The sequence below is a fragment of the Macaca thibetana genome, chromosome 9, assembly GCF_024542745.1.
Source record: "Macaca thibetana thibetana isolate TM-01 chromosome 9, ASM2454274v1, whole genome shotgun sequence".
In the NCBI taxonomy this organism is placed as follows: Eukaryota; Metazoa; Chordata; class Mammalia; order Primates; family Cercopithecidae; genus Macaca; species Macaca thibetana.
This window is the reverse complement of record NC_065586.1, coordinates 45,431,260-45,450,924: the sequence shown is the minus strand read 5'-3', so window position 1 is coordinate 45,450,924 and position 19,665 is coordinate 45,431,260. Positions and strand designations below refer to the sequence as shown.

Sequence of the window (19,665 nt, the reverse complement as noted above, 5' to 3'; positions counted from 1 at the left end):
TTCATTTATCCAGCAACCCTGGGCACTTTGAGCTGAGCCTCAAAGACAAGTATGTGCTGGTGATTTGGTGATGCAGGCAGGGGAGCAGTGGCTGAGGAGAAAGATCAGTCCAGAGTCTGCAATTGTGTCAGGGTGTGAGGAGGAGATGGCGGGGCAGGGTAGGAGGGCCTTACAGGAGAGCAGTTTGGACCAAGGGGGCTGAGGGCTTGGCTCGGAGAGGCACTTTGGGGGTGCTCTCCAGCTGCAGTGGGGAGTGTGGCCTGGAGGAGGGAGCCTGGACCCCCTCAGCTCGTTGTCTTCCACATCTAGAAGAGGGAAGGGTGCTCCCTACAGATGCCAATAAAGCATCCACATTCCCACAGGGACACTGGGAGGTCCCTTGCTCACTAAGACAAGACAAGGAAAGTTCAGCCTTGCCGGCCCCTTTAGGTGCTGTGTGGGGGTATCATTTACACACAGAGAGGCTGAGCACAGAAGGCAGCTGAAGCTACGGGAGCCTCCCTGTGTGCTGTCTTGGGTGAGGCAGGAAAGGGCAACTCAAGGTCTCGGCATGAGGCCCCACACTATGCACTTGACACACAGCAGCCGGGAGGCAGATTGTTATTAATAATTCCCACCTACTGCAGATGACATTAAACTCCAAGAGGTCAAGGACGTTCCTAAGACCATGGGCTCAGGAGCATCAGTGCAAGAATAAGACTCCAGGACCCCAGATTGAGCTTTTTCATGTCCTTTTCAGCCTGCTACCTGTCTGCCCAGTCCAGTGTGGTCATGTGGCATTGTGGATGGTTCAGGAACTGGGACAGCAGCGGGTGTAGGCTCCCTGTCTCAAATTCCAACTCATACTCGCTACTTGTAAACACACACACTTTCCTATCGCCCTTCTCTCCAGCACTTTCACTATCTTGCATACTAACTCTTTCACTGATTTATCTTGCTTACCGTGTCCCCTATCACTAGAATGTAAGCTCTGTGAGGGATTTTTGGTGGGTTTTTTTTTTTACCTGCAGCATTGCTGGCATCTAGATAATGTAGGCACATAGTAGGTGTTCAACAGACATTTGTCGAATGAATGAATGAATGAGATGCCTGGTTCTGGCCTGGCACTTGCCACATCTCAAATCAGCTTCTCGGGAGGGTTTTAGGATCTATCAAACGCTGTGCACAATTGTCCTTCTCTGGCTTAATTGATTGGTTTGTAATTTCTGTGAAATCTCTTTGAAAGACAGAAATATGCCAAGACATGCAGACACTTAGAACTGAAGGGAATTTAGATTTCTAGACCACCCCCTCCCTGTACAACATTGGACTCTGAGGTCCACAGACATGAGCTGATGTGCTCAGTGTTGCAGGGCAAGTGGTGGTGAGGCCAAGGTTAGAACCACTGAGAGGTCTGGACCTTGCCCCATCCACAATCTGTGAGGAACCTCAGCTACACCAAGCGACGGTTTACATTGCACGTGAATAGAACGGCCTCACATGCAATTATTACTAACCTCGACCAGTTATACCATTCCCAAGCAGGATAGGCATTTAGGAAAACTTGAAGCTATAGAAAACAGCACACTATCTTCCCCCAACTCTGATTTTTAACTTGGAGTTAATTTTGGTAAAAATGGATGTAGATCCAAATTGCTCACAGCCATTTAAATGGACAAACTCAAAAGTGATTTGTGGAAGCGATGGGTTTACAGCTTGTTAATATTGTGGTCCCTAATTATCACCAGGCTGGGTTCCCAGAGTCTGGGAGTCAAATTCTCTCTTAGCCCTTCTTCATTTCTGCCCTCCTGTATCTACTGGAGAGTAGACATGGTAAATCATGGTTTTGCCCAAGCTCTCTCTACCACTTCTATGGTCTGAATGTTTGTGTCTCCCAAAATTTATTTAAAGTCCTAACCCCCGAGGTAATGGTATTAGGAGGTGGGGCTTTTGGGAGGTTGGAATTAGTGCCCTTACAAAAGAGGCTGGGTGCAGTGGCTCACACCTGTAATCCCAGCACTTTGGGAGGCCGAGGCGGGCAAATTATGAGGTCAGGAGTTCGAGACCAGGCTGGCCAATATGGTGAAACTCCGTCTCTACTAAAAATACACACACACACACACACACACAAAATTAGCTGGGTGTGGTGGTGGGCACCTGTAATCCTAGCTACTTGGGAGCCTAAGGCAGAAGAATTGCTTGAACCCGGAAAGTGGAGGTTGTAGTGAGCCAAGATTGCACCGCTGCACTCCAGCCTGGGTGACAGAGGAAGACTCCATCTTGGAAAAAAAGAAAAAAGAAAGAAAGAAACCCCAGTGCCTGAGCACAGTGGCTCATGCCTGTAATCCTAGCACTTTGGGGGCTGAGATGGGAAGATTGCTCAAGGATAGGAGTTTGAGACCAGCCTGGGCAACATAGTGAGACACCCCTCTCTACAAAAAATACAAGAATTAGCTGAATAAGGTGGTGTGTGTGCCTATAGTCCCAGCTACTCGTAGAAGGCTGAGATGGGTGGGGTGGGTGGGGGAGTTACTTGAACTCAGAAGTTTAAGGCTGCAGTGAGCTATGATTGTGCCACTGCATTCCAGCCTGGGCAACATAGTGAGACCCTATTTCTAAAAAATAAAAATAAACCGCAGAGACCTAGTTCCCTGCTTCCACCTTGTGAGAATGCAGCTTAAAGTTGCCATCTCCCAACTAGGAAGATGGTACCAACCGCCAAAGCTGCTGGCACCTTGATCTGGGACTTCCGAGCCTCTAGAACTGTGAGCAATAAATTTCTGTTGTTAATAAGTCATCCGGTTTATGGTGTTTTGTTATAGCAGCCTGAATGGACTAGGCAGGCACCTTCTATATGCCAGTTAAGAGTTGGCATGAAATGTTGCCACAATATATCACATCAGCAGATATTAATTTTACAATCCTGGGTAAGAATTACTGCATTCCTTAAATTCTCTACGTCTAATTGAATCAGCTCAGCACCCCATCCTGTGGTCCTGGTGAGATACTCACCCTGTCACTGTTGAATTCCTAACCTGACTCTCAAGCTCACAAAAGCTCCTCAATGCCCCACCTCAAGATCGTACCCTGTCCCTTGGTGCCCCAGGGTGTCCCCTTGCTGTTCTGGCCAGCTTTGCCTCTCTCCTCCACTCTCCTAGGGTCTAGGGCCTTGGTGGCTTTCTGGCAAAGCTGTTGGTAGGCATGTGACCCAAAGACACTGAGTCGATGAGCAGAAAGTCTTGGCTGACCTCGCGGAACAGAGGAGGTTTTATCTACAATAGCTGGAAACATGGCAAATTCTATCATAATAAATTATCTCCCAGTGACAGCCATTCAATTCAGATTTACAAAAGTCCTCAAAATATGCTAATGAGGCTAAACTAAGACATTCTGAATTCAGATTCAGTTTGGTTCTCAATTTTAACAAAGGTCAGCTTTTCTTTCTGTTGTTACCTGGGAGAGAAGTAAAACCACTACAAAGTTGGGCTCCTAGAATTCAACTTCTTGCCAATTCCTGCATCTCTAGGCCAGGCATCCTAAGCTCAAAAGTCTATTGAAGTAGGCTAATGAGTGGATGGACCTGCCTGTAAGTGGCAATGGTGGGGAGCTCAGTGCCTGGGTGAAGACTGCACAGCCAGGCTGGATGCAGGCCTCAAGAAAGGCCAGAGTTCAGGTCTTTGTATGAAATTCGTTGTCAACTGACTCAAGAGTTTTGCAAGCACTGATGGATAACCAAAGTGGCATGGATTCATGGAAGCATGTCAGTGGTGGTGATGGTTCAGGGTTGCCACCAGCCGGTGATCCCTTAACTCTGTTATGCTCCCAGCTTTGGAACAGGCCGGTGCTGGGCCTAGCGCTTCTAACCTCAGCCGTACCACCCTGTTCCTGTGAGCACGGAGACAGAGCCTTTATCAGGGGTGAAAGTCGACCACAGTAGCCCCCAGACCAGCCTTGCACTCCTCATACCCCTGGAAAATGATGGCACCATCTGGAGGCAGCAGGCCTTCCTACAGGCCTCTTCCCTTGAAAGAGGGAATCAGGCACCCTTGTCATTTGCCTAATTTTGTTGTGTTTTTAGAAGTCATGTGGTAGGTCTACAGATGGCATAGCAAGATCAGAACCTCATAGAATAAACCTTTTATTTGAAAAATAAGCTGTTCTCCAACATGTGTTGGGTTGTGATACTTCCTAGGAGAGAAGTTTCAGAAACCGTTTTGTTTGTTTGTTTTGTTCTGTTTTTGGAGACGGAGCCTTGCTCTGTTGCCCAAGCCAGAGTGCTCGATCTTAAATCACTGCAACCTCAGCCTCCCAGGTTCAAGTGATTCTCTCACCTCAGCTTTCTGAGTAGCTGGAATTAGAGGCACCCGCCATCACGCCCAGCTAATTTTTGTATTTTTGTAGAGACGGGATTTCACCATGTTGGCCAGGCTGGTCTTGAACTCCTGACCTCAGGTAATCTGCCCACCTCGGCCTCCCAAAGTACTGGGATTACAGGCCTGAGCCACCGCGCCCAGTTATGAAAGGGGTTAGGGGAGGCAGTGCCTGCAGGGAGAATGGGAGGGGTTCTCTGACGTTTTCTTTCCATTCATCTTGCCATCTCGTGTTTTCCTGGGGCAAGACGGAGGAAGCCACTGTCGTCTGATCCCATTGCTATTCTAAACTGCTTGGATTACGAGGCTATTTTTAGTGCTGGCCACCCCGGTCAGCAAAGCAGAGAGGGTACCTAGGCCAGGTGGCAGCTAAATCCCATAGGAACCAGGAGATGGGAGGTGGGTGCCCCCAGGCGGGGATCTTGGCGGTGGGTTTCCTGGCCCGGAGTGTGAACCGGCTGTGTTGCTTTTCTTTCTGAGTCACATCGTTTCACCACACCACAGCTGTGTGGGTAACCAGGGCCCTCTGGCACACAGTCAGGGCCATCTACTGTGTGGGCCTGTGCGGGGCAGACATGGACACAGGAAGAGGAAGCTCCTCCCTTATTGCTTCAGTCCAGCCTGAAAGCAGCAGGCCCACAAGGGTCCCCAGGTGGCGCCTTTGCATTCCCTATGGATGAAGCATATCACTGCAATAGTCCCTGGTTCCTCCTTCCCTGGATGGGGGTCACCACGTCTCCAGCAAGGACTTGGAGGTGAAGGTCACCTTTTCCTTCCTCTCCTTACAGAGCCTGGCAGAGGCATGGCTTGTTGCTGACTAAGAGCACCTGGAAATGAGCCCCCAGCACCCAGAGTCACCACCCCCACCATGCCCCCCAGCTCTGTGCTGTCAGTCCCTGGTCAGACTGCAAAGATGCCCATGAGTGGACTGTGCCCATGCCCTGCCCCTGCTGCTAACATCTGGTCCCCCAAGTCTTCTCTGGCGTTGGGGACCAGGTCTGAGACAGCTCTGTTTCCACCAGTTGCCCTGTGGCTAGCCTGGCATCCTCAGGATCTGCCCTGGAGGGGAAAGAAAGGCAGGGAGAGATGGACCCAGTATACCCTGAGTTCCTTTCTCTACCCAATGGCTCTGGCTTGGTTGCCCAGAGTGTGGCCTGGCCTTTGATGGTAAACAATAGGGAAACTCCTCGGCCTGTCTTGCCCCAGAGAGCCAGCTTTGAGTCCCTGCCAGGGCCTTTATAATCCATTTATTGTACATGCTGTCATGTACAATACTGAGCTGAGCTGACTCCGAGGGGCACTCCAGCACCCCTGGATGCCAGTCAAATGAACCCCTGCTTGGTCCTGGTTGACTTACCTCTCCATCACATCTGCAAGAAAGACAGATAAAGATGACCTTCCAGAAGTGTCTGCATCACCTAACAATGCCCTTCCAGTGAAGATGAACCCCTAGCTGCAGGTCAGGCCACAGAGATGGGGCAGGAAGCTATGTCAGGGATTTAGGCACAAAACTGGGACCCCAAGACAAGGCAAAGAAGATGGCAGGCTGGGTGCAGAGCAGAGTGACATTAACTCAGGTATTAACTTACCTTGGGTCCTGATCACTGTGGACACTGGGTGAGAGGTGTGGGGGACAGAGAGGAGGGAATCCGAGTGTCTGGAAGGAGGTGTGGCTATGTGCAAGATGTGAGCTGGAGGTAAGTAGGATTTGGCAGGGTGCAGGCCATGAGCTCAGACCAGGGCATAGAGAGTTGAAGGGGCCCAGGGCTCATCTGAACAGAGACTTCTAGGCAATTCTTGGCCATCTGGGTGTCCCACCAGAAAAGAGACCTGATGGGATTTTGTTTTCCTTTTCCTTTTCCTCCAGTCTTGTGCCTGCAAGCAGGTAGCAATGCAAGAAGGCTTGCATTTAGGAAGGCTGAACCTGTACTTTGCTATGCAGAGGACTTTCGCTCCTGTCTATCTCAAACCCCCTTTCCAGATCAGGCCCAGGGCCTCTTCATGATGTGGTGGAAACAGAAGGATCTTTGGAACTGTACAGAGATGGGTTCAAATCCCACCTACCCTTTAACCCGCTGCACCAGACTGTGCTGTTTATTACAGAAAAGTCTTTGGTGGATGGAAGCAGACAGGGATTTCATGAAAGACCCCGGATGGTGCCCAGTCCTAGATGGGTGGGCTGGGGGACCTGGCTGAGCAGTGGGTAGGGACAATGGGTCACTCCACCAGGACCACAGCCAAAGTCACACCGGGAAGTCTGGGAAGCACCTCTTGAGGGTGCTGCTGCTGTCCCCGCTAAGCATAGGGCATGGCTGTGCTGTCCTTATACACTAGGCTTCTGGCAGATGGCCACCGCCCAGGCTCCCTGGCCACTTGCTCCAGATTAAACGTTCTGCATAGGAGCTTCTGGTTGACCAAGGCAGGACCACATGCCCATGCCCTACTGCCAGGAGGGCTGGAACAGTGGGCTTCCAGGGTGTTCAGCTTTGTAGCGGAGAAATTATGACAACTAACATTGGCTGGGCACTAGATTGACTCACTTCATTCTCACAACTCCAAGTGTATTATTATTTCTCCCATTGAACAGATGAAGAAACTGAGGCCCAGAGAAGTGAAACAAATTGCCCAGAACCACTCAGCTGGGGAAGTGGCCGGGCTGGTTTCCCACCCAGGCAGGGCTGACATCACTGTTTCCTACCAGTTCTTATGGGCAGTGATTCTCTGATCACCCAAAGGTGCTGCAAATGCTGGGTGGCCCAAAGAAGGACACAGGTCCACCGTGCTGGCTGTGTGACCTTGGGTGAGCTGCGGAGTTTGTCTGTGTCTCAGCTGGCTCCTGGGTAGAAGATGAGAGTGGCCAGCTATGCAGCCGGCGTGAGGCTCAGAAGAGACACAGCCAGCATGTGTACATCACCAGCAGAAGGGCTGCACCAGCCCTTTCCTTATTTAAGATCCACAGGACCTTTGCCACCTGCTGACCCCATAGCATCTTGCGCCACATCTTAAACAAAGTCAGCTGTCCATAGAGGCCAGTAGGGCAGATCCGGAAGATCCAAATAATGTGAATGGAAAACCCATGAAAAAAAGAGATTTAACAACCACTGGTGATCACTAAATTGTGGTTAATGGCTCAGTTATATAATTTATTTTATCTTCTTTATTTTTTATATTTTGGAATAATGACAACTGCATCTGAAAATAATGATATATGCACATTATTGAGTATTTAAGAAAAAGAGCAAAGTATGAAGAAGAAAGGTAAAAATACCACCGCAAGTTCTACCACCTAGAAGGAACCTGTTTTAAAATTTAGGTTGTTATTGGAAAGCCATATATATATACATATACACACACACACACACACACACATATATATGTGTATGTATGTGTGTGTGTGTGTGTGCGTATACACACCTCCAGCTCTAGCCTAACCAGAGCTCAGTAGGCCCCTCTGCTGCCCCTGGGAACCTCAGGCCGGGCCACCTGCAGGAGTGCCCTTGGTGTGAATCCCAGAGGTTCTGTTTGTCCTGGGGCTCTGCCTACGGGGCCCTTCCCTATGGGTGGTCCTGCAGGCCTGGGCTCCGCTTCACCCTCAGTTGGTTGTGCTGGAGCATCTCCTTGGCCCTGGTGAGAGCCTCTTCTGCAGGGACAACCATATGGGGTGTCACCCCCACCCCTTCCCAGGAGCTGCCATCCGAGGCCCCCACAGAACGGGCCGTGGGGATAGTGAGGTAGAGGTTGGTGTCATCCACGTGGTAGGTCTGTGGTGGCTGGCAACCCCCGCTGGTCACCTCCCCGATGACCAGGGCCCGGCCCAGCCTCTTCATGATGTAGGTGAACTCCTCCGCAGTGCCGGCCGTCACACTGCTGGTCAGAATGACCATGCTCTTCTTGGAGCCATAGCGTTCACCTGGAAGACATAAGGCCCTTCAGGATAGGGGTCATGTCAGGACCCTGGAGCACCTGTCTTCTCTATCCTGCCTGGGCCTGCAGTGATGGAGGAGGCCCTGGGGTTTCGGTCTGTGCCCTTGTGTCCACTTGTGAGCCACTTGACTTCTCTGAGCCTTGATTTCTGCATCCGTAAAATGGGGACAAGAATACATGCCTAATCACGAGGATTTCAGTGCTTGACAACTCCCAACGAGGCCTTTTTATGCCAAGTGATAGGAAAGACTTGACTCTCCTGAGAAAGGGACGTCCTCTCTCTTCATGAATAATGAAAACACTTAAACTGACCTGACTTCCTTTTCACTTTGGACTCAGAAAAACCCAATTTGTGATGTCATAAGAACAACCCTCTAGGACAGCACTGTCCAACAGGAATGCAACGTGAGCCAGAATGCTGCCCATAGATGTCATTTTAGGTTCCCTAGTAGCCATGTTGAGCAAGCAAAAAGAAATCCCCGGTGTTAATTTTAATCATGTTTTGTTTAAGCCAATGTATCCAAAATACATCCATTTCAAAATGTAATCAAATAAAATTATTAATGAGGTTTTTTTTCGTAATGTCTTCAAAATCTGGTATGCACGTTACACCTCCAGCACATCTCCACTTGGGAGAGCCACATTTCAAATGCTCGGTGGCCACAGGTGGCTTGTGGCTCCCATATTGGACCTCACAGTTCTGGGACCTCACTATCTGTAGAATTGAGTCTATCTTTAACTTCCAGTCTTGAACATCTATTTGAATTTAGAATTCACCTGGTTCTGATTTGTATTTACACTTCGTAATATTATTGAATGTATGTCCTAGAAGCTACAGCAAAATGCCTGTGTATTACAGAAGCATGGACATGAAAATGATGGGGTGTTTCTCCGGTCACAGGCACACCCCCATTGATCTCTCCAGTCCTTTCTCGTTGGACAGGAGCACAAGTTCCTTGGTCTTACACGCTGGGCAGGGAAGATAGATGGAGGCCGTCCACCCTGGAATGGGGCTTTGAGAGTCATGGTTCTGTAAAGCTAGCTCAGGGCCTGCCTTTGCTCCTGTAGCCACAGCTCTGTGTCCAGGGCAGTTAACAGAAGCCTGATGAGCATCATGACCTTTCCAGGCAAGTTTGTGGCACTGCAGCTGAGAGCTCAAGTATGGTGAGCACTGGAAATGCCCATTGGGGTTGGTAAGGGGCGGGGAGAATCCTTCAAATTCTGCATTTGTCCCGCAGGCTGGTGATCATAGTGCTTAAGCCTGGGGGAAATTTTGGTATTAGACAAACTAATATTCACATTTTGGGTTCCATTTATTAGCTGCATGACCCTAGAAAAGATACTTGACCTAGTCAATCCCCACTGTTTTTTCCTCTAGAAAACGGGCATAGTGATACATGCTTTTCAGGGATTCGAGATCATGCACATCTAGTGCCTGGACTAGGACAGGGCTTTACAGTCTGGTTACTATGACTTTTACCTACACTCAAGCTGTCTTTCCCTGGTTTCCCAGAAGCTTCTAGAATGACAGTAGAAAGGGGAAAGCTTCTCCACGTACCTACAACCTGGGCGTGTGTCCAGAGTTCACTGATGGAGTCATCAGGCCGGCTGTAGATCTTATCCAGCAGAACTGGTGGGCCTTCATCAAAGAAGTAGGAGCACAAGATGGGAATGGAGGATGTGGGGCCGCCGATGTTGAACCTGAGGGACGGGAAGCGGAGCCTGTTCAGGGGCTGAGCTCACAGTGAGGCCCTCTGTGCCCCTCGGGGAGGCCAGGATCTTTGTCCCATGGACGGTTCTAATTCTTGGCAGCCTCAATGTACTGCCTCTTCCTCCTTTAGAATACCATGGGTTGGCATTTTCCAGAGTATTTCCAAGAGTACTAGTCTCTTGAGAACAAGAAACTTTGTGGTCAAATATGTTATCCTTTCCTTCTGCTATATAATTAACACATGTTAATATATTAAAGGACCAGTCGGGTGCAGTGGCTCATGCCTGTAATCCCAGCACTTTGGGAGGCTGAGGTGGGTGGATCACAAGGTCAGGAGATCGAGACCATCCTGGCTAACACAGTGAAATCCCATCTCTACTAAAAATACAAAAAATTAGCCGGGCGTGGTGGCAGGCACCTGTAGTCCCAGCTACTTGGGAGGCTGAGGCAGGAGAATGGTGTGAACCTGGGAGGCGGAGCTTCCAGTAAACTGAGATCGCGCCACTGCACTCCAGCCTGGGCGACAGAGTGAGACCCCATCTCAATAAAAAAAAAATATATATATATATATATATATATATATGTGTGTGTGTGTGTGTGTGTGTGTGTGTGTGTGTGTGTATATAAAAGGCCCTGACAAGTCCTGCAGTCAGAAACTTGTTGATCAGTTTCCCCCATTTATTGACCATGGACTGCTCCCCTGCACCCATATCTGCCTATGAGTGGAACACATTTTGGGAAACATTGTTTTTCCCGGTTGCATTCTGTGACAATCTTATGACACCTACCGGCTGTCTTAGTTCAGGTGTCTTAACAGGGCACTTAGTGTGTTGAAATATTCAGGCTTGTGGAGCCACATTGGAAGAAAGGGAGCCTGCATTTCTCCCAGGCCATTTAGATTTGTCCCACTGTGTGACCTCATTGGGGCCCTGTCTCCCCACTGGGGCTAGTGACATGTTAAGCAGCCTCATCCAGTTGATGGCCTGGGATGACCTGGCTGGGTTCTGGGCCTGCGATGTCAGTGTCTGAACCTCCAAACAAACCTCAGGGGTGGAAGGGTCTTTAAGCAAAGTGCACTTGCAGGTTGGGGCCATCTCCTCTTTAAAAAGTGTAAATGGCATATTCAGAAGAAAGGGACTTAACATGAGTGTCATTCGGGTGCTCAACAGAACTTCTAAAGAAAAAAATGATCAGAGAGACCACAGGAGCCTCAAGCTCGGGCTGTGAACACACACAGAACTGGAGCCAGGGCTAATGTTTTAGCCTTAATGTTCTTTCTTCTCCCAGGGAGGAGAAGCAGTGGGTGCAGGACTGAGAGCCACCTAGTGACCACTAAGAACCATGTGAGTGAGCACTGAGGGCTAGAGAACTGGAGCTGGGTGAATGCTCCTGCTCTGCCACCCCCTGCCACTTCTTTTAGACAACAGAGGAGCGTGCAAGGGTCCCGTCTGAGGAAGGCAGCCTGCCCATGGAGGGTGCCGGGGCATGTCCACCAATGGACCCCAGAGTCACGGGATGCCAGGTCTGGCCACTGCCTGAGGGTGCTCATCCACCTCCTACCCTGGTCCATGATGTAAACTCACGACATATGAGGCACAGTTTTACAGAAACAGAGGGGAGGTGGCTAGCTGAAGACATCCTTCTGACAATCATTTGGTGATGCAAAGAATTCTTTTGATAACAATAGTGATTAATTTCTAAATTCTCCCTGTGCGATTTCCAAATTCTGCCTGTATGACGATTCATGTGACCAGGGTTGTCATGAGTTGATTTTGTATGACGTGAGGCGCCTTCCCAGGTGGGAGGCCTGGCTGTCTCACATGCCACTGGCCATCAGAATCACCTGGGATGCCTGTCAAATAGAGATTATCGGGCCTGTCCGCCGGAGCTTCTGAGTCAGTAAAGGAGGAGTGGGGCCCAGGAATCAGTGTTTTTAACGTCTCCTTCCTCTCCTTCCCACTGAATCCTATGACCAGGCAAATTTGGGGTAATTCTCAATCTGGAATGCACATTGGAATTGGAGAAGTTTACAAAAACGACCAGTGCTGGGCCCCGCCTGCAATGAAACAAGAACCCCTGGGCTAACTGGCTGGAGCCCTGATAGGCAGGAGGCCTGGCCCCCCTCAGGCCCTCTGCTGTGTTGCAGAGTTCCTTTTCTTCCCTGCCGTGGCCCATAGCTTTGACTGTCCCCCGGCAGTCCTGCGTCCTGGCTGGGAAGCACCGACCCCTGGCCACTGACCTCATGTCGATGATCATGGCATCCGTGTGCATGATCTTCTTCCAGATGTGCTCCACCAGCAGCTTGGAGACCTGGGTGAGCAGCTCACCGTCCCCAAACATGTCAAACCTCAAGTAGCCAATGTTGTCCTCAAACACATTAGTGTGGAAGGAAAACTTGATCAGCTCTTCAAAGACTTCAGGGGAAGGGATCTGTAAGAGTTGGAGGTCCTACTCAGTGTCAGGAGGAGCAGCCGGTTTTAGAGTCCAGGAAAGCAGGCACCACGGATCACCTTTATGTCATGGGAAATATTAAGGGCATGGGACAGGAACTGACATTTCTGAAGGAGTTAGTAGATACCAGGGACTTTCCCAGTGGCATGTGTGAGATGTGACATGCCATTGGGACATGTGTGATCCATGAGCAGCCTCCTTGCAGAGGATGCTCCTGTCTGCCACCCACATGCCCTGATGTCCTGAGCTAGAAGGCCCAGAAATGGTCTCCCCTCTGACCTCTCCAACCTCACCAGATACTTCCTAATGCCTCCAAGCTCACCTTCCCCTCCACTGGGGCAGGATTGGAAGATGTTAGTTACCTGTACCAGGCGCCTGGCCCTGTACTAAGCACTTTGTAGAGCTTATCATCATCCTCACAGCCACCTGTGCAGGAGATAACATGATCCCCATCTTTTCCACGGAAAAACTGAAGCACAGAGAGATTAAGTAACTAGTCTCAGGTCACACAGTCAGTAAGTGGTGGAGCCAGAATCTGAATCTACATCTGACCCCAAATCGTGAACCTTGGCTCTACTGGAAAGGAAGGAGCAGTTGATTTGGAAATCGGGGATCCTGCAAGCCTAGCACAGGCTACTCCCACGTGGATGCACTTCCTCCTCCCTCTCTAAGGCTGCTGGAGGGAGGCAGGACTTGGTGAGCTTGACTGGGACCAGGAGCCTTCGTTGACAGAGACACCGCCCTCCAGGCCCTGCCCCGCCCTCAGTCACAGCTCTCTGGCCCCAGGCCACTCTCCTCTGCTCCTCTCCGGGCCTCAGTTGTGAAAAATGGGGATGACAATTCTGTAGCAGATGCTTTTGGCACTCTCAGCCCCCTCTGCTTTCAGCTGCCCCCGGCCCCACTGACAGGCTCTCCTATAGCACAGCCTTGTCTTTTCACCCTCAGCTCAGGCCTTCTCCAAGAAGGGGGAGCCTGCCCCACCCTGAGTGATGTCCTCAGGGCAACTCTTGGCCAATGTGGGACAGGAGCCACTGGGCCCCACCTGCAGAGGACTGTGCCTGGGAGCATCCCCACACTCATCAGTGCCCTTGCTTCAGCAGAACAGCTTTGAGGCATCTGCTTGTCAGCTTCCCGTCTCACTCTCCCTGCTCCCTCCTTCACACCTGCTTCAGCAATGGCCTCCCAGACAAACTGCCTGCACTCAAGCCCTGGTCTCAGACCCTCCTCACAAGGGATCCCACGACAAATGCTGCCCTGTACAATCGTGATGATGCAGCAAAACCACAGGTAGAACAGCGTGGAGGTGTGAGTGCTGCCTAGGTGGAACTCTCGGCCAGCGGTGGGGCACTTGGTGAAGCCCACGGCCACCTCTGCCAGGTGTTGGCCTCTTCCCCAACACTGACAATGAGAAGCCCTGCCATCACTCACCTTCCACCCAGCCAAGGCTGAAATGCCTTCTATCCCAGGGGCTTCCAAACTGGCTTCCTGTGAGTATTGGTTGGCTTTCAAACTGGCTTCCTGTGAGGTGGGTGCAAAAATAATTGCAGGCTTTGCCATTGAAAGTACTTTTGCACCAACCTAATATGCATGTTCAACAGAGGTGTTCAGCAACCCCAGGGTCACAGAGAGTGGATGGAACAGGTTGAGAAAGAGGAAAGGACTTGACTGGTCAAAACTTAAACATGAGAACAAATCTAAAAGCCATTGTCATGCACTGTGCACAGAGCCCGGCCTGTGCAGACAATGGGCCAACTCACTCCCGGGACTGGGCTCAACCAGGTCTCCCTTGGGTCTCACCTGCATAGGGACAATTCCAGGAATGCGGTCCTTGGCATTCTCAGGGATATGGGCTGCCTTCAGGTGTGGGTCTCCGGAGAGCATTTGCAGGTCGGCCCCCAGGATCTCGGCCAGGGCCACTTCTGAGGTCACCCTGGAGTAGCGGCTCTGCAGACCGCTCAGTTTGACGGCCATCTTGGCCCCCAGCTCGGCGGAGGCATAGTTATCAGCCACCAGCTTCCCGGCCGTCTGCAGCACCGTGGGCACCTTGGCACGCAGAGCCACTATGTCCTGGGCTGTGGAAAGGGCTTCGCTCATGGGCACAGTGATGTCGGGCTCCACGCCAGCGAGGTCCCAGGCCTTGCCTGTGGTGGCACTCAGGGCCATCTGGGTGGGCATGGATGCGTATAAGGGGCTGCTGCCCACCTGGTAGATGCCCACAGAGAGTGCCCCTCCAGCTGTGGGCTCCCCAATGACCGTGGCCCGCTGCAGGTCCTGCATGGTGTGTGCAAAGGCCTCGGCCGCAGAGCCACTGGTGTGGCTCATCAGGATGTAGAGATCCTTGTGTGAGCCATAGCGCTGGCCCGCGACCTGAGGCAAGGTCCACACCTCCATGACTTTCGAGGTGGCCCTGTCAAAGACAGAATACAGGTGCTGGCGGGGTTCTGCCTCAAAGAAGTAGGAACAGAGCAGCGGGATGGCCGTGGAGTAGCTGCCAGGGTTGTAGCGCAGGTCGATCACCAGCGCAGCGGTGTCCACCAGCTGTTGCCATACCAGCCGCACAAGCTGTGGCCCCACGGCCTTCACTGTCTCCAGTTCAGCCATGGCGTCAAAACGCAGGTAGCCCAGCTGGCCGGGCAGCACCTCTGTCTTAAACAGGGCCTCAATAAGGTAGGTGAGCTCCTCTGGAGAGGGGACAGCAGGGGGTGGTGGGGGTGCTTCCTCTACCACCAGCTCACCAGGGCTGTGGAACACTAGCAGGCGGTGGTCCCCAGACACCTCCTGCAGGTCTGCTGTGAGCTGAGAGGCCAGAGACTCCAAGTCCACAGCTGTGCGGTAGGCGCCCTGGGCCAGCTTGGCCCGCAGCAGGGCACTGGTCTGGCCCACGACTTCTGGGCGAGCATAGTGGGCCTCCAGCAGGTGCCCTGTGCCCTCCACCAAGGCCCCCAGGCTCTGGTGGAACTCCAGCACTTCCTGGGCTTTGTCCAGGGCCTCCTCCGCCAGCACGATGGCATCAGGCACCACTCCACCACCCAGCCAGGCCTCGCCGTGATTGTCGATGAAGGTGAGGACCGGCACCGTAAGCGCCAGGCTGCCTTCCGGCGTGTCTAGCAGCGGCACGGTGCGGGTGTGCAGCAGGTTGCCCGCGGTGATCTCACCTACCAACGTGGCCCAGCCCAGCGACTGCATGAGGAAGGCGAACTCCTCGGCGGCCGTGGCGGTGCGGTGGCTGGTGAGCAGATACACCCCACGTTGGGTGCTGTAGCGTGGGCCCGGGAGCTCCATGTGGCTGAAGTGCTCCTGTGTGATGTTGGTGCGGCGATCATAGGTGGTGAAGAGGTGCACGGGGCCAGCCTCGGGGCCCTGGAAGTAGGACAGGAGCAGGGGCACAGCGGAGGATGGCCCTCCGGGGTTGTGGCGCAGGTCCATGATGAGGTGCTCCGTGTCCTGTAACGGCTCCCACACCTGGCGCAGGACATATGGGGCCAAAACACCCAGCACGGAGGCGTCAGCAAAACTATCGAAACGCAGGTAGCCCACGTTGCCCGGCAGCACCGACACCTGGAACACAGACTCCACCAGTGCTTGCCGGATAGCGTCGTCCTCAGGCAACTCTGGGGCTGCCCCTGGTGGGTCTTCAGCTGCAGCATCGGTCACGGGCCCAGAAGGGGTTTCTCTGGGCCTGATGGCTCGCACCAGGAGCCTGGGATCCTCGGATGCAGCCTGCAGGCCGGCATTGAGCTTGCTGACCAGATCGTCTTCGGAGACCACCGTGGAGAAGTCCATGCTGGCCAGGTGCTGCAGCAGGGTAGGCACACGGTCCACCAGCGTGTAGTAGTCCTTCAGTGCCTCCTGGAGGCAGTGGACCACCCCCGGAAGGGCGCTGCGAAGAGTGAGGATGTCCAGGGCTTTCTCCAGGGCCTGCTCGGCCGGTGTCCCCACACAGGGCAGCACTCCGCTGCCCTCCCACGTCTGGCTGCCTCCACCCAGGGGCCCCAGGGACCTGGACACGGGCACGGTGAAGAAGAAGTCAGACTCCCCTATCCTCAGCTTCCGGAGGTCCAGGGCCCCTCCTCCAGTCCGCTCGCCCACCACGATGGCCCTGCGCATCTGCTTGAGGATGTGCGCGATGTCCTCGGCCACGCCTCTGGTCTGGCTGCTGGTGAGGACCACCACATCCTTGTCGGCACCGTACCTTTCTCCCAGGACCTGGGGCAAGGTCCAGATCTCCGTGGTGGTGTTGGAGGGGCGGTTGTAGATAGTGTCCACGTGCAGGATGGTGTTCCCTGGGTGCAGGTAGGAGATGATGTAGGGAATGCCGGAGATCTGGCCTCCCGTGCAGTGCCGGAGATCCAGCACTAAGGCGGAGGTGCCCATGAGCTTCCCCCACACGTGGGCCACCAGGAACTCCCCCATCATGCTCAGCACCTCCTGGCCCGGAACGCTGTCCACCCGCAGGTAGCCCACATTACCCTCCAGAACCTCATGGCGGAGGCCCCTTTGCAGCCAGGCAAGCAGTTCCTCTTCTGAGAGACTGGTGAGTGCTGGGACTTGTGGGGGAGGCTCGGGGGTGCTGGGCTCATAGGAGATGACCAGGCGAGGGTCGTTCAGGGAGCTCTGCACCCCAGCTGTCAGCACACTGGCCAGCGTCTGCGGGTCTGAGATGCTCAGAATCTCGTGGCTCTTGATGGCCTGCTGGATGGCTTCCTGCATGCCCAGCAGGTTCTCTGGGAAGCAGTAGTTATCCAAGAGGACCTTGGCCATGTCCAGCACCAGGCTTGGCTGGAACAGGTGTGTGGGGCCAGCCAGGCCACTGAGCAGCATAGACATGAGCAGAACCCATTCTCTCATCATGGGACCCAGGGGGAGGCCTGGCTCTTGCACAAAAGCCCCCTGGACTGTATGCAAGGCCGTGGCCCTGCTCTGTGCAGCTGCCTTCTGCCCTTGTCCTCCTCAGCTGGTGGACAGAAGGTCTGGGGCTAAACTCCTGAGTTGGAGCAAGGCTTCCAGCTCCAGTAAGCCTTTAATCCTGTCTAATTCAATCACATCAACCCTGGGTATCGGGGAAGAGTGGCCAGGGTGGTTTGACCCAGAAGGTACATTGCATCTTATCTTGCTGTGCTGCGTCTGCATATCACAACATTAATCGCTGCCATTATTTTAGCTCCTGCCACATGCCAGACACTGTGCTCCATCCTTTACAAGCTGACAGTTTCCACCAGAGCCTTGCAGAGTCCAGTTATTAACTTGCAAGTCCTCCTTGGAGAACTGGTTCTGCCACTGTCTCTCCCGTGGCCTCAGGGAAGTGTCTTAATTACTTTTTGTGTAGATTAAGTGACAAAATATGTGTAAAGCACTTCTTCCCAGTACCCAGCAAGTAGGAAGCACTCATTACTGGCAAGTTCTCTGTATTAGATATTATCTCTGTTTCATAGCTAAAAAAAAAAAACAGGCCAGAGAGTTTTGTAACTAATAGAAGCCCATTGTTTTAGGTGGGGACAGATAGGGGTTGCAGCAAGAAGAAGCCCTTGGGGCTACAGTTGGCCCATATAGTACAGAGGCTGAGTCTGAGGCTGGCATCAGCCTCAGAGCCTGAGATTTATTTCTATGTACCATTAATGCCTCCAGGGAACAGAAGGGGTCCCCCTACAGCTTTCTAATGCTAGGAATGATGTGTCTGGACCATCACGTAGGGTGTGGAGTATAGAGGCGCCCACCTTCCAGATGTCACAGGACTAGTATTCCCATGCAGATGAGGTTAGCTCTGAGAGTTAATGGCTAGAGGTGACTCCTGATTCTCGAAGGCTCAACCCACAGCCCGCAGTTTGCAGGGAGAATCAAGCAGGAAGTCTTGGGTCTCTGTGGTCCCAGGCTTCACATGGAATCCAGATCATTCCTTCCAAATGCATAGAGCACAAGAAACAGGGAAAGGTAGATTGCTGGACTCTTCAGATCCCAGCTCCTGCCACTTCTCATAGAAATAATGTGGGTGCTGCTTGCAACTGACTGGCTGCAGAAATCCAAGAAGTCCTGCTATGGGGTCAGAACCTGGAAGCCCTGCTTTGCCACTGAATGCCCCTGGAAATGGGCACTTCCCTCACTTAACAGACAGACAACTACTGCCCAGACAGTGGTCACAAGGCCAGGGCAGAGTGTCGGGAGAGCTGTCCCAAGCTAGCTCCGGTAACACTGCCTTGGCTGAGCGGGCAGCAGGCAGGCACGCCTGTGTGCCTCAGCAGGCAGCTGGAGAAGGTGGTCTCAGGGACGTGGGCTTTCTCTGCACAGCTGAGATCCACAGTCTGCTCTTTGGAAATCATTATCTGAGGATGTTTACCAACTGCTTTATGAAGGCCAAAGAGGTCAATTAGCTAAAACAAACATATTTTTAGCTCATTAGGATTTGTGTAATGCTCAAGTGACATATGGTCACATCACTCCACCGTATGCAGCCAATGGAAGTGAGCCTGATTTACTATGAGAATGGGGCGGGGCTGGGATGCTGCCAACACCTCCGGATGAATGCACTCCTTGCATATCCTTAGACCTGGTGGGAAGGCTGGGCCTTTCTGCCTCCACTTGGAGAATCACAGTTCTGAGCATGCACTTCCGTGTCCTCAGAGGGCACTTGTCTGCCATTGCTTGAGTCCAGGCAAAGCTTCTGGCCCAGGAAGGGCTTGGGGGAGAACAGGAGTAAGACTGTCTTTGGGGAAAGGATTAACTGTAGTCTTACTAGATGTAGTTTCAGGATAGGATGTCTGGACCTATCACTGGGATTTGATTTGTGTGGCTAGCCCCGAGCCTTAAGAGGGACATGAGAAAAAATCAGCCTGTTGCAAGTCCCTGGGCTGCCTGAGTTGGAGGGGCATGGGTAGAGAGGCAGTGCATCTCCTGTGGGTAAGGCCCAAGCAGGTGGAAGGGCAAGTTCTGTCCTCAGAGTTCTCTGAGCTCCAGGGGTTGTGGGGGGATGTAAGCCGATGGCGGCCGGCCTCCTTAGCTCATGAGGAGAGTATGTTCTGGGTAAGTCCCCAGAGTGAAAGCCTAGAGCTCTACGTCTTCCCATCCAGTCCCCGACAACTGTAGGCCCAGGGTGGGTTCAGAGAGTCCATTTGATCTTGGGGGCTGAGTTTCGGAGTTGGAGGGGGCTGGAAGGCCCTGCACCCCCTCACTTATACAAATGTCCTGTGGGCAGAGCTGTGGAGGGCAGCTTAGAAGCCACCCTGAACTGAACTGGTG

The 19,665-nt window shown here is 52.6% G+C and overlaps 1 protein-coding gene across 1 annotated transcript; it reads right to left on the bottom strand.

Annotated features, from left to right (window-relative positions):
- Window positions 1–7,471: 7,471 nt before the first annotated feature.
- Window positions 7,472–17,407, bottom strand: RBP3 (retinol binding protein 3). The gene is made up of 4 exons (XM_050803183.1): window positions 14,233–17,407; window positions 12,224–12,414; window positions 9,832–9,974; window positions 7,472–8,259 (listed from the first exon to the last, which is right to left on the bottom strand). Exons 1-4 carry the CDS (start codon window positions 17,284–17,286, stop codon window positions 7,904–7,906), a joined length of 3,744 nt encoding a protein of 1,247 aa, XP_050659140.1. The 5' UTR covers window positions 17,287–17,407; the 3' UTR covers window positions 7,472–7,903.
- Between the last annotated feature and the right edge of the window lie 2,258 nt (window positions 17,408–19,665).